The 19,279-nt window shown below is 44.1% G+C and overlaps 1 protein-coding gene across 3 annotated transcripts in view; it reads right to left on the bottom strand.

Moving 5' to 3' along the window:
• Positions 1 to 19,279, bottom strand: part of ALDH16A1 (aldehyde dehydrogenase 16 family member A1) — a 120,775-nt gene that overhangs the window by 52,201 nt on the left and 49,295 nt on the right. For all 3 annotated transcript variants that reach the window (XM_056544378.1, XM_056544380.1, XM_056544379.1), the window contains one exon: positions 2,723 to 2,828. In XM_056544378.1, the coding sequence (XP_056400353.1) occupies positions 2,723 to 2,828 (106 nt within the window). The remainder of the gene's footprint in view (positions 1 to 2,722; positions 2,829 to 19,279) is intronic.

Raw genomic sequence — 19,279 nt, forward strand, 5'->3', positions numbered from 1 at the left:
CTTTTACCCAGTGCTGGATCATCTTTTGCTTCTTTCATGATCCTACTAGCACTGAGCCAAGTGCGGACCCGTGCACAGGAACTTTGGAGGTGAGCTGTACAACACATTTGTATTATCGATGTGACAGGTACACATTGGGGGACATGTATCATTATTTGTGTATGGTAGAAGCATTTTACCTCTTTTCACGAAATCTACATTATGCGCAGAAGCGCTACATTTATCAATCAAGCGCAATGAGCTTCATAAATTTGGGGTAAATATAGTAATCTCCTCAATCCACTTTGGAATATAGAATCAATGATTTAGAGCATCTTGCTACGTTAAGTCCAAGATCGCTTATATTTGTGCAAAAAAAAAAAAACAGCTCTTGCGGCAAAATTTTTTGGGGAAAGGAAAAGTACGCAGTTAATAAATCCATGGGTACTATATATGGCACTCCAAGGTACCCTGATTCGGCCACATCTGGAGGAAATGCTCTACCAAAACGTGCGCAAAAAAATGCGCAAAAAAGGGGCTTGCGCAAAATTTTGCACCGAAAAATACACACAAAACAGGGGTAAAATCTTGATACATGTCCCCCATTAAGTCTATTAGGGACATTGATTATTGCCAGGAAAAGCTTGGTATATCCGTTCTGAACTGCAGCAGAGACTATTCCATCATGGACAGTCTCAATTCTGATGAAGAAGAGGGCTGATACTCCTCAATTCCTCAGTGGTGTGTTTTTCCTTTAATAAAGCTTGTGATCTCCCTCTCTCTCAGTTCTTCATCCCTTATCTGTATGTTCACTTGTTAATTGACATATGGAGCTTCATTGAATGTTAGTATAGCGCTGTTTAATATATGGTTCTTGCCTTTGCTGTATGTTATGCTTCTGTGCTACACAGTAATTGTGTGATAAATATAGCACAGTGTTCCATTTGGCGCTATTTCGCAGTATACAGCATATTTGTTTTTGATAGCTGATTGTATATAAAATCAATTTTCATTAAAAAAAAGAAACAACTGTCTATAAAAGGGTGACCCTTTATTTTAAAGTGGACTCTGGCTTCTCTGGTATTGATAGTTTTCTTCCTTCTGAAAGGAGATTGATTTTGTAAGCAGTTTTCTGACAGTCTGGTTTCTTATGGTAACAATCCTGATGATAGGTAGGGACAGACTGTGATCATTCATAAAAGGTCAGTCCAGTGTTTTCTCATATTACCGGCACCAGCGTATACTAGCAGGAAGACATAAACATTCATGCAGTCTTATCTTGGTATAAAATAGCAAATGGTGTCATATTACTGTCCTACTAATATCATGTAACAAGTTCACTAGACGTACTGTAATATCAAGTATACAGCATAACCCATATATGACGGATATAAAGGACCATGTAGAGCAGTGTTTCCCAACCAAGGTGTCACGATCACACCCTATCGGTCCAGCCAAGACATTAGAGAGAGTGTGATGGTGCAAGGGTTAAAGCCGCCAGACCTCTGGGTATCCACTACTAGTCCCAGCAAGTCACCAAATTAACCCTTCGATAAACGTGTTTCCACCAGAGCTGCCTTCAGAAAGGTGAGCTCATATATTTAGAGATCAAAGACCAGAGCTGATTAATTAAACATTTAATCTGATAAAAGGTATCACAGTGCTTTATATATATAAAAATACAGGAACAAATGACATACAGGTACAAAAATATATAAAAGAGTTTTGCAAGACAAGTTCAGAAACAAAAATGAAGTTCTTACAGCATGATGGCATAGCAGTCCATGAGAATGAGTTCCAGCTGTTCTTAGGATGGTCTTGTCAGCTTGTTGCACAGTATTGAACAACCTGAGTCTAGCATTGTTAAATATTATATATATCTGCCTTTTTGGAAGGGAGACTCCATTCCCCCCTCCCCTCTGATCCCATCAGGGGGTCTTCTCTCTTCCTGGCCCCTTATCTGATTGATTATATGATGGGACCAGAGTGCATGACTTCAAAAAAGCCTTTGACTTTAAAGGAGATGTAAACAAACAGCCAGAGACCCCAATAAAATGTAATACACAAAAAACAAAGGATACACCGTCTGAATGACCCCTCACCCATGTCTTATAAAACACATGTATGTTTCCATAATCAGGCCTTGGGCCTGACACAGTGTTCTTCCAGCTGTTGCAAAACTACAACTGCCAGCATACCAGGACAGCCGAAGGCTGTCCGGTCATGTTGGGAGTTGTTGTTTTGCTACACATAGAGGCAACCTGATACTGATACAGAGTAACATGGATATTCAGGTACAGTCATGGCCGTAAATGTTGGCACCCCTGAAATTTTTCTAGAAAATGAAATATTTCTCACAGAAAAGGATTGCAGTAACACATGTTTTGATATACACCTGTTTATTCCCTTTGTGTGTATTGGAAATAAACCAAAAAAGGGAGAAAAAAAAGCAAATTGGACATAATGTCACACCAAAGACCAAAAATACACACAAAGGGAATAAAGATGTGTATAGCAAAACATGTGTTACTGCAATCCTTTTCTGTGAGAAATACTTCATTTTCTTAAAAAATTTCAGGGGTGCCAACATTTACGGCCATGACTTTTATATTCTACCTGTATATTCAGGTTCACTTTAACAGCTATATGGAAAGGATAAAATGGGATACAGATAAATATTAATATACATATTAGTTGTCTTATGGGATACATACACAGTATATGTTGGAAACCTCCATCTTACCTCCTTTCCGCCATCACGACCAAATCCACTCTCTTTATATCCACCAAACCCAGCGGCTGCATCAAACATATTGTGTCCATTTATCCACACAGTGCCAGCCTTGATGCTGAAAAATAAAATGGCCAATGTTTGTCATTGTCTTAAGGCTAGGTTTCCACTTGGTTTTTTTTTTGTACACCTAAAAAAAACGCCAGCAAAAATGCCAGAAAAACTGCCACAGGTTTTTCCTGAGTTTTGGCAGTTTTTCTGGCGTTTTCCCTGGTGTGTGGAAACCGCCAAATTTGTCCCCTGATGCAGTTTTTTTCACTGCCTTCTGGGTACCACTCTGTGGGTCGAATGCTGAGCGCACGGTCCACAGAGTGTAAGGAGATGAGGAGTGATGTACAGCATCACTACTCACCTCCTCGGGCAGTATAGTATACAGGGGGAATAGTGTACCTGTGTATGCTATACAGGAGCCGGGAATCCTGTCACCAGACTGACAGAACTCCCTGCTCCTATAGCCCCTTTGGGCGGTATAAAGAATATACAGCTATCTATAGATAGCTGTATATAGTGTATACAGAACAGGAGGTACACTTACCTCCCTCGTTTCTGTCACCGCCGGTCCATGTAGCTCCGCCCCCTAGCGATGACGTCATTAGGGGGCGAAGCTACAGATGGTATTCAGGCTAGTCTGAAGCTCTGTTCACATTGTCCGATTTGGATAATGGGAACAGACCCTTCTGCCAGTGTCTACCCAGACAGGGAGACTCCAGCTGTTGCTAAACTACAACTCCCAGCATGCACAGACAGCCAAAAGCTGTCTGGGCATGCTGGGAGTTGTAGTTTTGCACCAATTGGAGGCTCACTGTTTAGGTAGACATTGCATTATGGGAGCTCTCCCCTGCAGAGAGTGCAAAAAAATGTAGAGAGTGCAAAAACAGCTGGCGCTAACCCCCAATTATTACCCTGGTACCCACCCTCACAGGGGTGCCGGGAAGAGCCGGTACCAACAGGCCCGGAGCATCAAAAATGTCGCTCCCGGGCCTAGGCGGTAACAGGCTGGGGAGGGCCAGTAACAATGGTCCTCGCCCACCCTGGTAACGTCAGGCTGTTGCTGCTTTGTTGGTATCGTGCTGATACTGAATATACAGGGAACACGCATAAAAGGCGCAAGCAGGGCTTATTTCTGCTGATTTTGAGTTGAAATCCACTGATTTTGGCAATACACGATATGGACGGGTTTTATGAACTGCACCTTTTTGTAAAAAGGCGCAAAAAAGGCACAAAGCCACCGAAAAGTCTCTAAAACTACACCAGCCCAGACTTAGCTTTGCTTTTTGGTGTATGTGAAGAGAGAAATTTCAGTATATGTGACCTGCACAAAATTTATCAAATGCTCTGCAACCATTTAATAAATGTGGTGCTCCTACACATTACCGACACACAAAAATAGGTGTAAAAAAATGCTTCACTTACACCTACAATGATAAATGCCGACCAATGTGTCATTGACCTTTACTCTTTCTCTACCTGTCAAATATTTAACAGGGTGAATTGCAGCAGCCTAGGCCAAAGATACATTGTTTTTCTTTTTTAAATCAGATAATTTTTTATTGAATTTAGTTTTTTTTAAACACAAAAGAAAAACCACAAACATACCAACAACCCACATCTCAACAGCCACTCCCCCACCCAGTCAACACCCTCCCCCCAAACATACAGTCCGTCTCAACCCCACATACCCAGATTGCCAAGAAATTAAATCAAAATGGGTGTGCAAGACATGGCCTCCCCTATGTAGAACATAGTACATCATAGAACATAGACATTCAGATCAGGCACTGCAACAGAAAGCAGTGATAGCAGAAACAAAGAAAGGAGCACTCACCAGACAAACATCACTCCACACACAGCTTCCCAGCTCACACATTAACAATGAATATATATAGACCAGTAACTATGTCCCTCCCCCAGCAGAGTCAAATTTCCACTCCCAGGGGCCCCAGATACCTTCAAACTTCCTCTCCACTTTACGTTTAACCCCTTAACGACAATGGACGTAAATGTACATCATGGTGACATGGTACTAAGCGCACCATGACGTACATTTATGCGCCGCCATGATCGCGAGCACCGGAGCGGTGCTCGCATCATGCCCGGCAGGTCGCGGCTGCTATCAGCAGCCAGGGACCCGCTGGTAATGGCGGACATCCGCTATCGCGCGAATGTCTGCCATTAACCCCTCAGATGCCGTGATCAATACAGATCACGGCATCTGCGGCAATGCGTTACTTTGAATGGATGATCGTATCGCCCACAGCGCTGCCGCGGCGATCCGGTCATCCAGCATGGCGGCCGGAAGTCCCCTCACCTGGCTCTGGCCGTCTCCTGGGGTCTTCTGCTCTGGTCTGAGATCGAGCAGAAGATCACTGATAATACTGAGCAGTGCTATGTCCTATACATAGCACTGAACAGTATTAGCAATAAACTGATTGCTATGAATAGTCCCCTATGGGGACATAAAAAAGTGTAAAAAAAAAGTTAAAAATATAAAATAAAAAAGTAATAAACTATGAAAAATCCCCTCCCCCAATAAAAAAGTAAAACGTCCGTTTTTCCCATTTTACCCCCCAAAAAGCGTAAAAAAAAAAATTAATACACGTATTTGTTATCACCGCGTGCGTAAAAGTCTGAACTATCAAAATATATTGTTAATTATCCCTTATGGTGAACGGCGTAAACGTAAAAAAATAAAAAAAAGTCTAGAATTGCTAAAATTAGAAAGTTATAGGTGGTCAAAATAGGGCCATTTCAAACATACCAATTTTGTTAAAATGGTTTGAGATTTTTTTTAAGCGGTACAATTATAGAAAAGCATATAACATAGGTATCATTTTAATCATATTGACCCACAGAATAAAGAAAACATGTAATTTTTACCGGAAAGTGTACAGCGTGAAAACAAAACCTTTCAAAATTTGCTAAATTGCGGTTTTCTTTTCAATTTTCCCACATAAAAAATATTTGTTTGGTTGCGCCATACATTTTATGGTAAAATAAGTGATGTAATTACAAAGTAATATGCAAAAAAAAACAAGCCCTCATATGGGTCTGTGGATGGAAATATAAGAATTATGATTTTTAGAAGGCGAGGAGGAAAAAAACGAAAATGCAAAAATAAAATTGGTCTGGTCCTTAAGGCCAAAATGGGCCTGGTCCTTAAGGGGTTAAGGTAGATCCCTTTCTCCAATCTGACTATAAACTGAACCCGTGCAATCAAATCCGACACATCTGGAAGAGTGGGCCTAATCCAGTATTGTGCAATCAGTTTCCAGGCCTGAGATAAGATACATTAGCATGCCAATCTACACCATGGAGGGTTCCGGACCACAAACAATAAGACTAAGCAGACACACCTTAGGAAGCAGAGATAACGTCACCCCATACACTGCTCGGATAAGATCAAGTACTGCTTTCCAATAGGTATCTAAAAGGGGGCAATTCAAGATCATGTGCGCCAGATGAGCCTCCAGCCTACCACAATAGAGTTATTTACAGAAATGTGGTCAGAGCCAATACCGTGGACCATTCCTCATCAGTCATAACTCCGATATCCCGCTACCATTTGCTATGGACAGTTAGGGGGAATTTTTCATGATGAAAGCTCAACAGTTCCCCATAAAGCCACAAAATGATCCCAGCTGACTCCCTTTTAATGACCACCGAGTCCAGTACCCCATTAGAATGAATTGCCAATGAAAGGGACCTACATTGCATTTCATAGACATGACAAAGCTGTATATACCTATAAAAGGAGGAATGAGGCAAAGCAAACTCCTCCTGTAAGACCACAAAGGACTGGACCACACCCTGAACAGCCAATTGCTCCAAACTAAACAGTCCCTTCCACTCCCAGAAACCAGCGTCTAGAAAAGAATAGAAATCAGGCAGGCCAGGGTTATGCCACAGTGGAGTAAATTTAGTGCAACCAGTAATTCCCAGCAGTTTACACGTGTGACCCCAGAGCCTGCAGAGAAGATGGGTAGTGTGAGAGGAGTCAGGAGGTCTAGTAAGGGTACCAATCTCAAGCATGTGAAGCGGGACCCAACCCCCATGTCTGGCCCTGAACAACTGTCCCGTGGGACTCAATGTGTGAGTATGCGCCCAACCCCGAAGTTGATGTGCAATTGGGAGGCTAGAAAATATAAAATAACCAGGGATTAGGAAGGGCGAATCTGCCAGAAGACTTCCCCCTTTGAAGTATTTCCAGTCGTATCCTGGCAGAGCAAACCCCGCCCCCCCAGACCAGTTGCCTGAAGAGGCACTGAATATGTTGAAAGTGGGCAATTGCAATTCACAAATTTTGTAGAACATACAATAATTGCGGCCTCAACACCATTTTAGCCAAGTTAGTCCAGCCAATCACCGAGAGCGGGAGTCTACACCATACTGCCACCTTCTGGGAACTCCTGTCCAGTAGAAGTGTTAGGTTACAAAGAATGAAATCATGAAGGGAGGGAGTAATACTATTGCCCAGATACTTAAAACTAGTCACCCCCTGTAACCTAGAGGTAGCAATTTGAGGAATGTCAGGAAAGAGATCAAGAGGCATCAGCACAGATTTGTCCCAGTTAATCAGCAGACCCGAGTATAACCCAAATTCAGATATAAGAGACATAGCAGGTGCCAGGGAAAGGGCTGTATCCCCCAAAAACAACAGCATGTCATCTGCATAGAGTGCAATCTGCTCCTCAATGAACCCGTATCTGAACCAGTAGACATCTACAGAAGATCTAATAAGACAAGCCAAAGGCTCAATAGCCAAGGCAAAGAGCAGAGGGGACATCCCTTCCGCCTGCTTCTCTGCAACCTAAATGACTGAGATAGCTGGCCGTTCCTTTTAAGTCGGGCAACAGGGTCCCGATACAACAACTGGACATATGAGAGAAACCTAGGTTCAAAACCCATATAGCTCATCACCCTCCACAGTTAATTCAATTCAACGCTATGAAACGCCTTGGCAGCGTCCAATGAAAAAAAGCAATATAGCACCAGCCCCCTCCGAAGTAATCTGCATGTTGAGATAGACAGAGATGTGGAATTCCTATCGCCCGACGCCCAGGACACGCAGTTCCGGGCGCCAGGCAGATGAACTTTTGAGGTCCTTAGCCTGGCTTCGGGCAAGCAGGGCCGGACCTGACATGCACGGCGGCGCTCAGAAGTCTGTATGGAGCGGGCTCCCGACTCCTGCCCGCTCTGTACTCAGCAGCCCCCGACTGTTCTAAGTAGCTGGGGGCCGCTGCCAATAGCCAGCATGCGGCGATCGCCGCGGCTGGCTATTCAACCTTTAGATCGCCGCTGTCAAAGCTGACAGCGGCGGCTAAAGGGACATGTGAATGCTCCCTGGTGGGCTAGTGGGGTGGATCGCCTCCCCCGCAGCGCGATCGCGTGGGGGTGGTCGATCCACTACACAGGTAGCCGGAGGGCTTACCTCTGTTCCCTGCTGTTCCATGGCTCTGTCATTGATAGAGCCTGGCTGGACTAGGCTCTATCAATGGATCACAGAGCACACAGATCAATGGAGTTCAATAGAACTCTATTGATCTGTATGAGGAATCTAATGATTGCTCCTAAAAGTCCCCTAAGGGACTAATAAAGTGTAAAAAAAATAAATAAATAAAAATGTTTTAATAAAAGTTTAAAAGACACATTAACCCTTTCAATATTAAAAGTTCAAATCACCCCCTTTTCCTATATAAAAACATGTAAACATAGTAAAAATAAACATATTTTGTATCGCTGCGTGCGTAACTGTACTAACTGAACTATTAAAATATAACATTATGTATCCTGTATGGTAAATAACAAATGGAAAAAAATAAAATAAAAAAAAATTATATATATATATATATATATATATATATATATATATATATATATATATACCAAACCACAGAATTGCATTTTTTATAATATCCCAGAAAAAAAGCGATTAAGGGTCTATTCACATGTACAGTATTCTGCGCAGATTTGATGCGCAGGATTTCAAGTCATTCAGTTTACAGTGAAATCTGTAGCATAAAATCCTGAGCATCAAATCTGCCCTAAAAATTCAGATCAATACCAAAATAGTACCATTACAAAAAACAGATTATGGCGCAAAAAATTAGCCCTCATACAGCCTTGTATGCAGAAAAAAAAGGAGCAGCTACAGGGGTCAGAAAAAAGCAATTAAAAAAGTTCAGATTTTTTTTTAAATTAGTAAAACATGACAGAAACTATACAAATCTGGTACAAATCTGGTACAAATTAACACGTTAGCTCAACCACAAGGTAAATGGCACAGAAAAGAAAACCAATACATTTGCAAAATTATCTTTTACTATTTCAATTTCACTTCACCAATATTTTTTTTGTTTCGGAGCAGGTGTTATGGAAAAATTAAAAGGTATCATTATAGTAGTTATTTATGGCTATTACATGGCAAGGAGGAAAAACGAGAGAGAGTGTAAAAGCGAAAATTGGCCCGGAAAAGTGGATCGTCATGGGGTCAAGTAGATTTTGCTCCATTTTAGTCCCGTGGATAATTAGTTTTGTAATAAATTTCCACACCCCTGGATAGACCCTACAAATATTATCAACTGTAGATTTGCCCGGCATAAAGCCAGTCTGATCCCCATGTACCAATGATAAAACTAACTTAGCCAACCTGTTAGCGAGTACCCGAGCCAGCAGCTTCACATCTGCACATAATAGAGAAATAGGCCTGTAGGAGCCTGCACATACAGTGGGGGTCAAAAGTTTGGGCACCCCAGATAAAAATTTGTATTAATGTGCATAAAGAAGCCAAGGAAAGATGGAAAAATCTCCAAAAGGCATCAAATTACAGATTAGACATTCTTATAATGTCAACAAAAGTTAGATTTTATTTCCATCATTTACACTTTCAAAATAACAGAAAAAAAAATGGTGTCTGCAAAAGTTTAGGCCCCCTGCAGAGTTAATATCTTGTACTGCCCCCTTTGGCAAGTATCACAGCTTGTAAACACTTTTTGTAGCCAGCCAAGAGTCTTTCAATTCTTGTTTGAGGTATCTTTGTCCCCTCTTCCTTACAAAAGTCTTCCAGTTCTTTGAGATTTCTGGGCTGTCTGTCAAGCACTGCTCTTTTAAGGTCTATTCATAGATTTTCAATTATGTTGAGGTCAGGAGATTGTGAAGGCCATGGCAAAACCTTCAGTTTACGCCTCTTGATGTAATCCCCCGTGGATTCCGAGGTGTGTTTAAGATCATTATCCATTTGTAGAAGCCATCCTCTCTTTAACTTCAGCTTTTTCACAGATGGAATCAAGTTAGCATCCAAAATTTGCTGAAATTTTATTGAATCCATTTTTCCTTCTACTCGTGAGATGTTCCCTGTGCCACTGGCTGCAATACAACCCCAAAGCATGATTGATCCACTCCCATGCTTAACAGTTGGACAGAAGTTCTTTTTCATTAAATTCTGTTCCCCTTCTTCTCCAAAAGTACCTTTGCTCATTCCGGCCAAAAAGTTCAATTTTAACCTCATTGGTCCACAGAACTGGTTTCCAAAATGCATCAGGCTTGTCTATATGTTCATTTTCAAAGTTCAAATGCTGATTTTTGTGGTGAGGACGTAGAAGAGGTCTTCTTCTGATGACTCTTCCATGAAGACCATATTTGTACAAGTATCTCTTTATAGTGGAATAGTGTACCACAACTCCAGTGTCTGCCAGATCTTTCTGGAGGGATTGTCCAAACGTGGGTTTTGAATAGTTTTTCTCACAATCCTGCGAGCTGTTCTGTCTGATATTTTCTTGGTCTTCCAGATCTTGCTTTAGCTTCCACTGTTCATGATGACTGCCATTTCTTAATTACATTCCGAACAGAGGATATTGACATCTGAAAACATTTTGCTATCTTCTTATAGCCTTCTCCAGCTTTGTGAGCATCAACTATTTTCAGTTTCAGATTTCTAGACAACTGCTTAGAAGAACCCATGGTGCTGATTGTTGGGGCAAGGTCAGATGAGTCTGGGCATTTAAAACCTTTGAGATTGACATCACCTGGTCTTCCCAGATGATGATTGAGAACAATTCATGACACTGGCAGGTCTCACCTTTGCAAAGGGGGCAGTGCATGCTATAAATTCTGCAGGGTGCCCAAACTTTTGCAGATGCCATTTTTTTTCTGTTATTTTTAAAATGTAATTGATGGAAATAAAATCTAACTTTTGTTGACATATTATAAGAATGTCTAATCTGTAATGTGATGCCTTTTGGAGATTTTTCCATCTTTCCTTGGCTTCTTTATGCACATTAATAATTTTTTTTTACCTGGGGTGCCCAAACTTTTGATCCCCACTGTAGCAGGTTCTTACCAGGTTTTGGAAGAAGCACAACTATCGCTTCCATCATGGAGCGGGGCAAAGCACTCTCCTCCACCGCTGTCTAAAAAACCTGCTGCAGCTGCGGCAAAAGGACCCCCTGAAATTGTTTATAAACCTCACTCAGTAGACCATCGGGGCCCGGGGACTTTTCATTGGCGGCATACTTCAGAGCCAGTTCCAATTCCGCCAAAGAAATAGGCAGGTCCAGCTCGCCCCTCTACTCCGGAGAAAGAAAGGGTAGGGAAACCTGTCTGACATAGTCCTCCAAGTCCACCTCTTAACAAGTAGTCTTGGACGAGTATGCGTCTTCGTAGAAATCAAGCATCACCTGTAAGATGTCTTTATCTTCCGTAACTTCCCTCCCCCAAACATCCCTCAGACAACCAATGTACGTAACCCCTTGTTGAGCATGAGCAACAGAGGCCAACAATTTTCCTATGCCCTCACCGCATTCAAAATAGCGCTGTTTAGTAAAAAAAAGTTTGTGTTCAGCAGCCTCTTCTTGGTAGGCAGTATAAGCACTCTGGGCTTGTAACCAATCCAATTTAGTCACTGAAGAAGGAGCCAAAACATAGGCACATTCAGCCCCAACCACCGCAGCACGCAACCTGTCCCCCTTTTCTCTCGTAAAGGATTTATGGATACTAATATCACATATAAAGAGGCCACGTAAGTACGCCTTAAGGGAGTCCCAGACTGTTGAGACCGAAGCCAAGCCGGCATTAAGCTCAAGAAAATTCCTGAGTTCTACAGATACAATCTCCGCAGTAGTTAGCATTTGCAGCCAGAACAGATTCAGCCTCCACAGTGGGTGCCCCTCCCCAACATCCCAAGCCACATGCAATTTCAAACGGATCGTGGAGTGATCAGAGAGACCCCGCGCCAGATATTCCACCTCCTGCACCAGACCCACCATGCCCACATCTCCAATAGCAAGATCAATTCTGGAAAGGGTCCCATGGGTGGCAGAGTAGCATGAATATTGTTTAGCAGTTGGATTGCGATGGAGCCACAAATCCAGTAAGTCAACCTCATCCAGCAGTTTAGCAAGGCCAGTAGGCCCAGAAGGAGGAACCCTGAGCGCCAAAATCTGTCCAGGGAGGTGTCTAAAACCTGATTAACCCCTTAAGGACTCAGCCCATTTTGGCCTTAAGGACTCAGACAATTTAATTTTTACGTTTAAATTTTTTCCTCCTCGCCTTCTAAAAATCATAACTCTTTTATATTTTTCATCCACAGACTAGTATGAGGGCTTGTTTTTTGCGCGACCAGTTGTCCTTTGTAAGGATATAACTCATTATATCATAAAATGTATGGCGCAACCAAAAAACACTATTTTTGTGGGGAAATTATAACGAAAAACGCAATTTTGCTAATTTTGGAAGGTTTCGTTTTCACGCCGTACAATTTATGGTAAAAATGACGTGTGTTCTTTATTCTGAGGGTCAATACGATTAAAATGATACCCATTATTACATACTTTTATATTATTGTTGCACTTAAAAAAAATCACAAACTTTTTAACCAAATTAGTACGTTTATAATCCCTTTATTTTGATGACCCCTAACTTTTTTATTTTTCCGTATAAGCGGCGGTATGGGGGCTCATTTTTTGCGCCATGATCTGTACTTTTTTTTGATACCACATTTGCATATAAAAAACTTAATACATTTTTTATAATTTTTTTTTTAATAAAAAGTATTAAAAAAGTAGGAATTTGGGACTTTTTTTTTTTTTCGTTCACGCCGTTAACCGTACGGGATCATTAACATTTTATTTTAATAGTTCGGACATTTACGCACGCGGCGATACCAAATATGTCTATAAAAAAAATTTTTTACGCTTTTTGGGGGTAAAATAGGGAAAAACGGACGTTTTACTTTTTTATTGGGGAAAGGGATTTTTCACTTTTTTTTTACTTTAACTTTTAAATTTTTTTACACTTGAATAGTCCCCATAGGGGACTATTCATAGCAATACCATGATTGCTAATACTGATCTGTTCTATGTATAGGACATAGAACAGATCAGTATTATCGGTCATCTTCTGCTCTGGTCTGCTCGATCACAGACCAGAGCAGGAGACGCCGGGAGCCGCACGGAGGAAGGAGAGGGGACCTCCGTGCGGCGTTATGAATGATCGGATCCCCGCAGCAGCGCTGTGGGCGATCCGATCATTCATTCAAATCGCGCACTGCCGCAGATGCCGGGATCTGTATTGATCCCGGCACCTGAGGGGTTAATGGCGGACGCCCGCGAGATCGCGGGCGTCGGCCATTGCCGGCGGGTCCCTGGCTGCGATCAGCAGCCGGGATCAGCCGCGCATGACACGGGCATCGCTCCGATGCCCGCGGTTATGCTTAAGACGTAAATGTACATCCTGGTGCGTTAAGTACCACCGCACCAGGACGTACATTTACGTCCTGCGTCCTTAAGGGGTTAAAATCCCCGCACAGAAGGATAGGAGCCACAGGAAACACAGAAACTATAGATAAAATATGGTGTAACACAGCTCCACTATACGGAGGAGGGATATACACTCCCACAATAATAAGTGTTCGGTGAGACACTTCACAGACCAAACATATAAAACGCAACACAATAACAGATGAGACCGCCTTAAAGGGAATGGATTTATGAGCTAGTATACTAACTCCCCTGGCATGAGAAGAGTAGGTGGAATGAAAAGAATAACCAACCAATGCTCTATGCAGGACCGCAGTAGTTTCTGCCGTCAAATGGATCTCTGTAAGACAAAGTACAGCAGGTAGGAACTGTCTCACCGAATTAAAGATGGCATAACGTTTAGTGACATCCCCATGTCCTTGGACATTCCACCCCACAATGTTAAATACTGCCATTAAGTAGGGAAATCCAGAAATGAACACAAGAGGCCTCAAAGCCCCAGAGGAGGTCAGCAAACACACCCACAATCAACAGAGACAAGCAACATACTATGAAGGAGGAAGAGACTGAAAACAAACTAGACAGACACCCCAAGTCAAAATACAAAACACTCAGCCACTCACCAAACCGTGGCATGCAGTACCAAGGGGCGCCAATATGTTCACAATAATCAGCAACACTCCAAAACACACTGGTATAGCCATCCCGCGATACAGAATGGAAAAAGTGCAGACTAGAGTGAAAACATACAGCAAGAATGCAATCAACCAGCCAAACATAACCGAGTAAGCAGTGAAAACACTCCTGCAATGAAACAGTAGGATACCCATCATTGCCATAAAACAGTTGTACAATCCCCATAAAACAATAATAACCAGCAACCTCCCACTCGAAAAATAGGCATACAACAGTACCCTGCAGAAAATGTACCCCGTCCGATGAAAAAACATAATGGAAAAAATGGCTCAACTGAGACTCGTGAGCGTCCAAAAAGCGGACGGCCGCATCCACTCCCTCGAAGTAGTAAGTAGTACTAATAGCCACCACACAAAGTCTAGCCGGATACAACAGAGTATTGGACCTCCAAGGCCCGCAGTCGTTTCTTGACATCCATAAATGAGGCACACTTCTGCACCTCCGTCGAGAAGTCAGGGAAGAAGGAAATAACATGGCCATCCACATTGATGGGCTGTTTCTCTCTGGCAAGCCGTAGAAACAAGTCCCGATCCCGGTAATGTAGGAGTTTCACAAGCATAGACCGGGGTGGACCCCCAGGCGGGAAGGGTCTAGTAGGAGAGGAGAGAGGGGTCAGTGTCACGATGCCGGCTGGCAGGAGGTGGATCCTCTGTGCCAGAGAGGGATTGGCGTGGACCGTGCTAGTGGATCGGTTCTAAGTCACTACTGGTATTCACCAGAGCCCGCCGCAAAGCGGGATGGTCTTGCTGCGGCGGTAGTGACCAGGTCGTATCCACTAGCAACGGCTCAACCTCTCTGACTGCTGAAGATAGGCGCGGTACAAGGGAGTAGACAGAAGCAAGGTCGGACGTAGCAGAAGGTCGGGGCAGGCAGCAAGGATCGTAGTCAGGGGCAACGGCAGGAGGTCTGGAACACAGGCTAGGAACACACAAGGGAACGCTTTCACTAGGCACAAGGGCAACAAGATCCGGCGAGGGAGTGCAGGGGAAGTGAGGTATATATATGGAGTGCACAGGTGAACACACTAATTAGAACCACTGCGCCAATCAGCGGCGCAGTGGCCCTTTAAATCGCAGAGACCCGGCACGCGCGCGCCCTAGGGAGCGGGGCCGCGCGCGCTGGGACAGGACCGACGGAGAGCGAGTCAGGTACGGGAGCCGGGGTGCGCATCGCGAGCGGGCGCCACCCGCATCGCGAATCGCATCCCGGCTGGAGGCGGTATCGCAGCGCACCCGGTCAGTGGATCTGACCGGGGCGCTGCAGTAACGAGAGTGTAGCGAGCGCTCCGGGGAGGAGCGGGGACCCGGAGCGCTCGGCGTAACAGTCAGGTTGTCATCCCCAAACAAATTCTTGAGCCAGGTTTCCATATATTTTGTGGGCTACCGCCCCTCGCACTTCACTGGGAGACCCACAATATGCACGTTATTTCTGCGTAATCTGTTTTTCAGGTCATCAGCTTTAGCTTTTAGGAGGGCAATGTCCTGACCATGTCTAGTAGAACCGCGCACCAGAGGGAAAACCGCATCCTCCACATCACTTATCCTGCTCTCCGCCTCAGAGGACCGATCCGTCACTTTCTGCAAGTCGTGGCGGATGAGAGAGATGTAATACTGCACAGTTCCCACTTGAGTAGTCAGTTGAGAGAGAGTCATGTTACATCTTTGAATCTCAGGAAAGACAGCAGCCAGAGTAGGTTCAGCAGGAGGCCGAGTTGAGGCAGCCGCCGCAGCAGACGGTGTGCCAGGCAGGGAAACCTGCAAAGTCGAGACAGAGGCTTGCAAGAAGTCATCATAATCCTCCATAGGATCCGACGGAGACCCAACAGCAGCCATTAGTAGACGGGCTCCGCTATGATCAGGAGAATGTGGGCAGGGGGACCGCAGAGCAAACTTCTCCAATTTAGCTGCCACATCCTGCTGCAGTGCCAGTTTATTCCTCAGATTAGCAGACATGCCAGCTCCATCCTTGATCTTTTTATTGGCAGCCATATAGTGTAATAGAAGAGGGACACAGCAGGATGTAATGTAGGAGACACAGGGTATAGGTAGAGACACACAGCACTAGGACAGTCCAGCAGGTGTGGGGGATAGGGAGATAACCAGGCCCTGAGAGTGGGACTGTAACACCCCAGTAATTATTCAGCAGCCCCCAATAAGAGTAATCCAAGTAGATAACAGTGCAGCACTATAGGGGAGCACACCCCTCTACTGACAGGGAAGGTTACAGAATGAACTCCCAACACCAAGGAGGCAGAAAACCAGCAGGCACTCAGGTGGATGAGGATAAGCAGGTACAGGGGGTCGACAGTTAGAGCAGAAGTTCCAGTTCAGGTGAAACACCTCACCACTGCAAGGGGCACTCTAGAATAGCAGGCTCTCCCGTTATGCAGGCTCTCCCAGTGGCACAGACAGCAGTCTTGGGGCCGCCAAGAGGTCTAAAATGGTGTCCGACACCGCATCAGCAGTCCCACCTCACCTCCTGCGCCACTCCAGGTCCGCCAGACAAGATGGCAATAAACTCACCGGGAGTCCCAAACCGCAACAGATGCCCAAGTCCACACCTCCGCCGGAGTCACTTGCAGCTCCGTCAGCAGCAGGGGCGAGCAGCCGGGCCCAGATGCCAGATCCTCAAGATGGCAGACATGCCGGGGAGGCAGCGGGGACTAGTCCCACCAAGCTTCTCTGCACCGCTCCAGATGAGTAAGGGGGCCAGAACCACCAGGAGCCTTGCAGGTAGGGAGAATCAGCGCTCCAGCGCAGGGCCAGGTATCGCAGTCTGGGCAGGAAGCTGTCAGGCAAGACCGTGGCTTCAGGGACTACTCCCCACAGGGCTACCCGCCCTCTCACAAAGTCATACATCACACCAAAGAGCCCCACCGGGAGGTGACCCAATATGCAGGGGGGGGGGGGGTAAAAAGATGGGGGTAATACCCTCAGATCTTCAGGATGGAAGAGTTAGTACAGGATATTAAAGCAGGATGGCAGGAGCTCTCTGCGCACGCGTCTTCTCAGACCGCCATGCAGACCACGCCCCCCAAAGTTATATTTTTGGTTCTTTCACCCCAAAAAACATTTACGCCACAGGCAAATATTGCATATTACAATATATGAGAAAAATATAGGGAGAAAATATAGTACTGGAAGCCTCAATTGTGTCAAAACAGCCAGCCAACAATCCTGTGTGCCCCCAGCAGCACACACATGGACTGCAGCTTTTGTCGGGAGATGAAACTAGGGATTACACTTTATGGTTTGCAGTTATTGGCAATATACCCCTCCTCTTTACACAATTTTCTCAGGGTTTCTGAGACCCTGAACTCTTGTGAATACAGGGAAGAAGAATACAGTGGTTAAAGTGTACCTGTCGTCTCAACAGACTTCAAAAAATCTATATGGTTTTGTTAGATGAACCCTTCAGAGTGGTGACAAAAGATGATTTTAGTGTTCACACTGTTGTTATTGAGCCCCCAGGGAGTCCTCTCCATGGTGCACAGCTATTTCCCATTCTCTCCATTTCAAGAGGACAGGACCAGATCTCGGCTGTTTACCAGGAGTACACACAGGCACTTCCTCCCTTAGTTGTCTAATCACAGCACAGCTTATATTCCTTAATGCTCAGCCATGAGTGCTGGTAAAAGCACACTGGACTGAACAGGCTAGCACTGCGTTGAGGGATAATTTAAACAGTACACTACTGTAGTAACCATCTGAAGGGAGCATGGGTTACTAATACACTGGCATTCTAAGGTGCTGTGTGAGCAGAAATAAAAAAGGAACTTGTAATGGTTGTACCATGCATGTAGTGTAAATCAAGGATTTCCTCTCATCCAGGCAGAAGTTCAGTGCTTAGTGTAACCCCTTACTTGCTGTGCTTTCCTTGAGATGGGACCGAAGCCTTGATATACCTTTCAAGCAGGGCTGACCAGTTGCAAGTACACAGCCATGCTTCCTTTCCTGAACATACCACTAGCTAGCTAAGCCCCAGCCCCACCTCAGTCTTGCTGTTTCTGTCACTAGAGATGGATTTTCAAGTCAATAGACAACTTATTGCAGAGGAAGTAGACACCTAGTGGTCAGTACTTTAGAGATTTTTTTCTAGGGTAAGAAGCCTTTGTTTGTAAATGGCTGTAGGGATTATAAAAAAGGGGGTGGGAGGGGGACAGCTCCTCGTGTGATACTGTGTAAGTGGGTTGTTTGGTCCTCTAAGTTCTGTTATCCCAGTAGAGTTTGAAGGCTCACCTTGGATTAATGTAATAAGAAGTCTTTTACCCATGTGAAGGAGTACAATCAGGTAACATTGCCAAGGAGCTTTGACCAGGATGCCCTCCACGACCCGTGTTCCCAATGGACACTTTTCCAGTGAAGTTTAAAAGATCTTAGACCAAGATAAAGAAAGCAATAACCCAATTTATGGGGGTACATTGCCTCCTTTGTCAGATTGGCATTACGCATACTGGTCACATGACATTGTGTATATGCTTAAACAAAGTGCCGAAAAACACATGACAGGGCTGAATATTTGTGCTGTATATACATATATGTGTGAATATATTTATATGCAGGTGGAGGACAAAAGTTCTCCCGTTGAAATGGTGCAGTCAGTGGCGCTCTCCTCGCAGTGGAGTGGGTTTAGTAAATGATACCCGGCAAGGGTATATATTTATAGAGTCATTTAACTAATATGTGTTATGCCACTCTGATGAAGGGGGAATATACCCCTGAAATGTGTTGCTGATCGGTCTTTGCATGGATAAAAACCTTCAAAATGTCATATATTTTCTAGAGAAGTGTCCATTACTTGGAATTGTCTTCTGGCAAAGCCAATTGGAGCAGTTTCTTCTCCCTATCTCCCTTTCTTCTCCCTATCTCTATTTTTGGTAAATTATTTACACATATCTTAGGTGGCACATAGACTATCACGTGAAGGGTAGGGTGTTTGAAATGGCAGTGACCATTTAACTGTAGTCTCTTTAAATATCTAATACTAGTATTTATATTATTCTGATCACTTGTTGTGTATTAAGATAAAGAAATGAAAGAGGGATTATGGAGGGGGAGCAACA

Source organism: Hyla sarda, chromosome 10, assembly GCF_029499605.1.
Source record: "Hyla sarda isolate aHylSar1 chromosome 10, aHylSar1.hap1, whole genome shotgun sequence".
Taxonomy (NCBI): Eukaryota; Metazoa; Chordata; class Amphibia; order Anura; family Hylidae; genus Hyla; species Hyla sarda.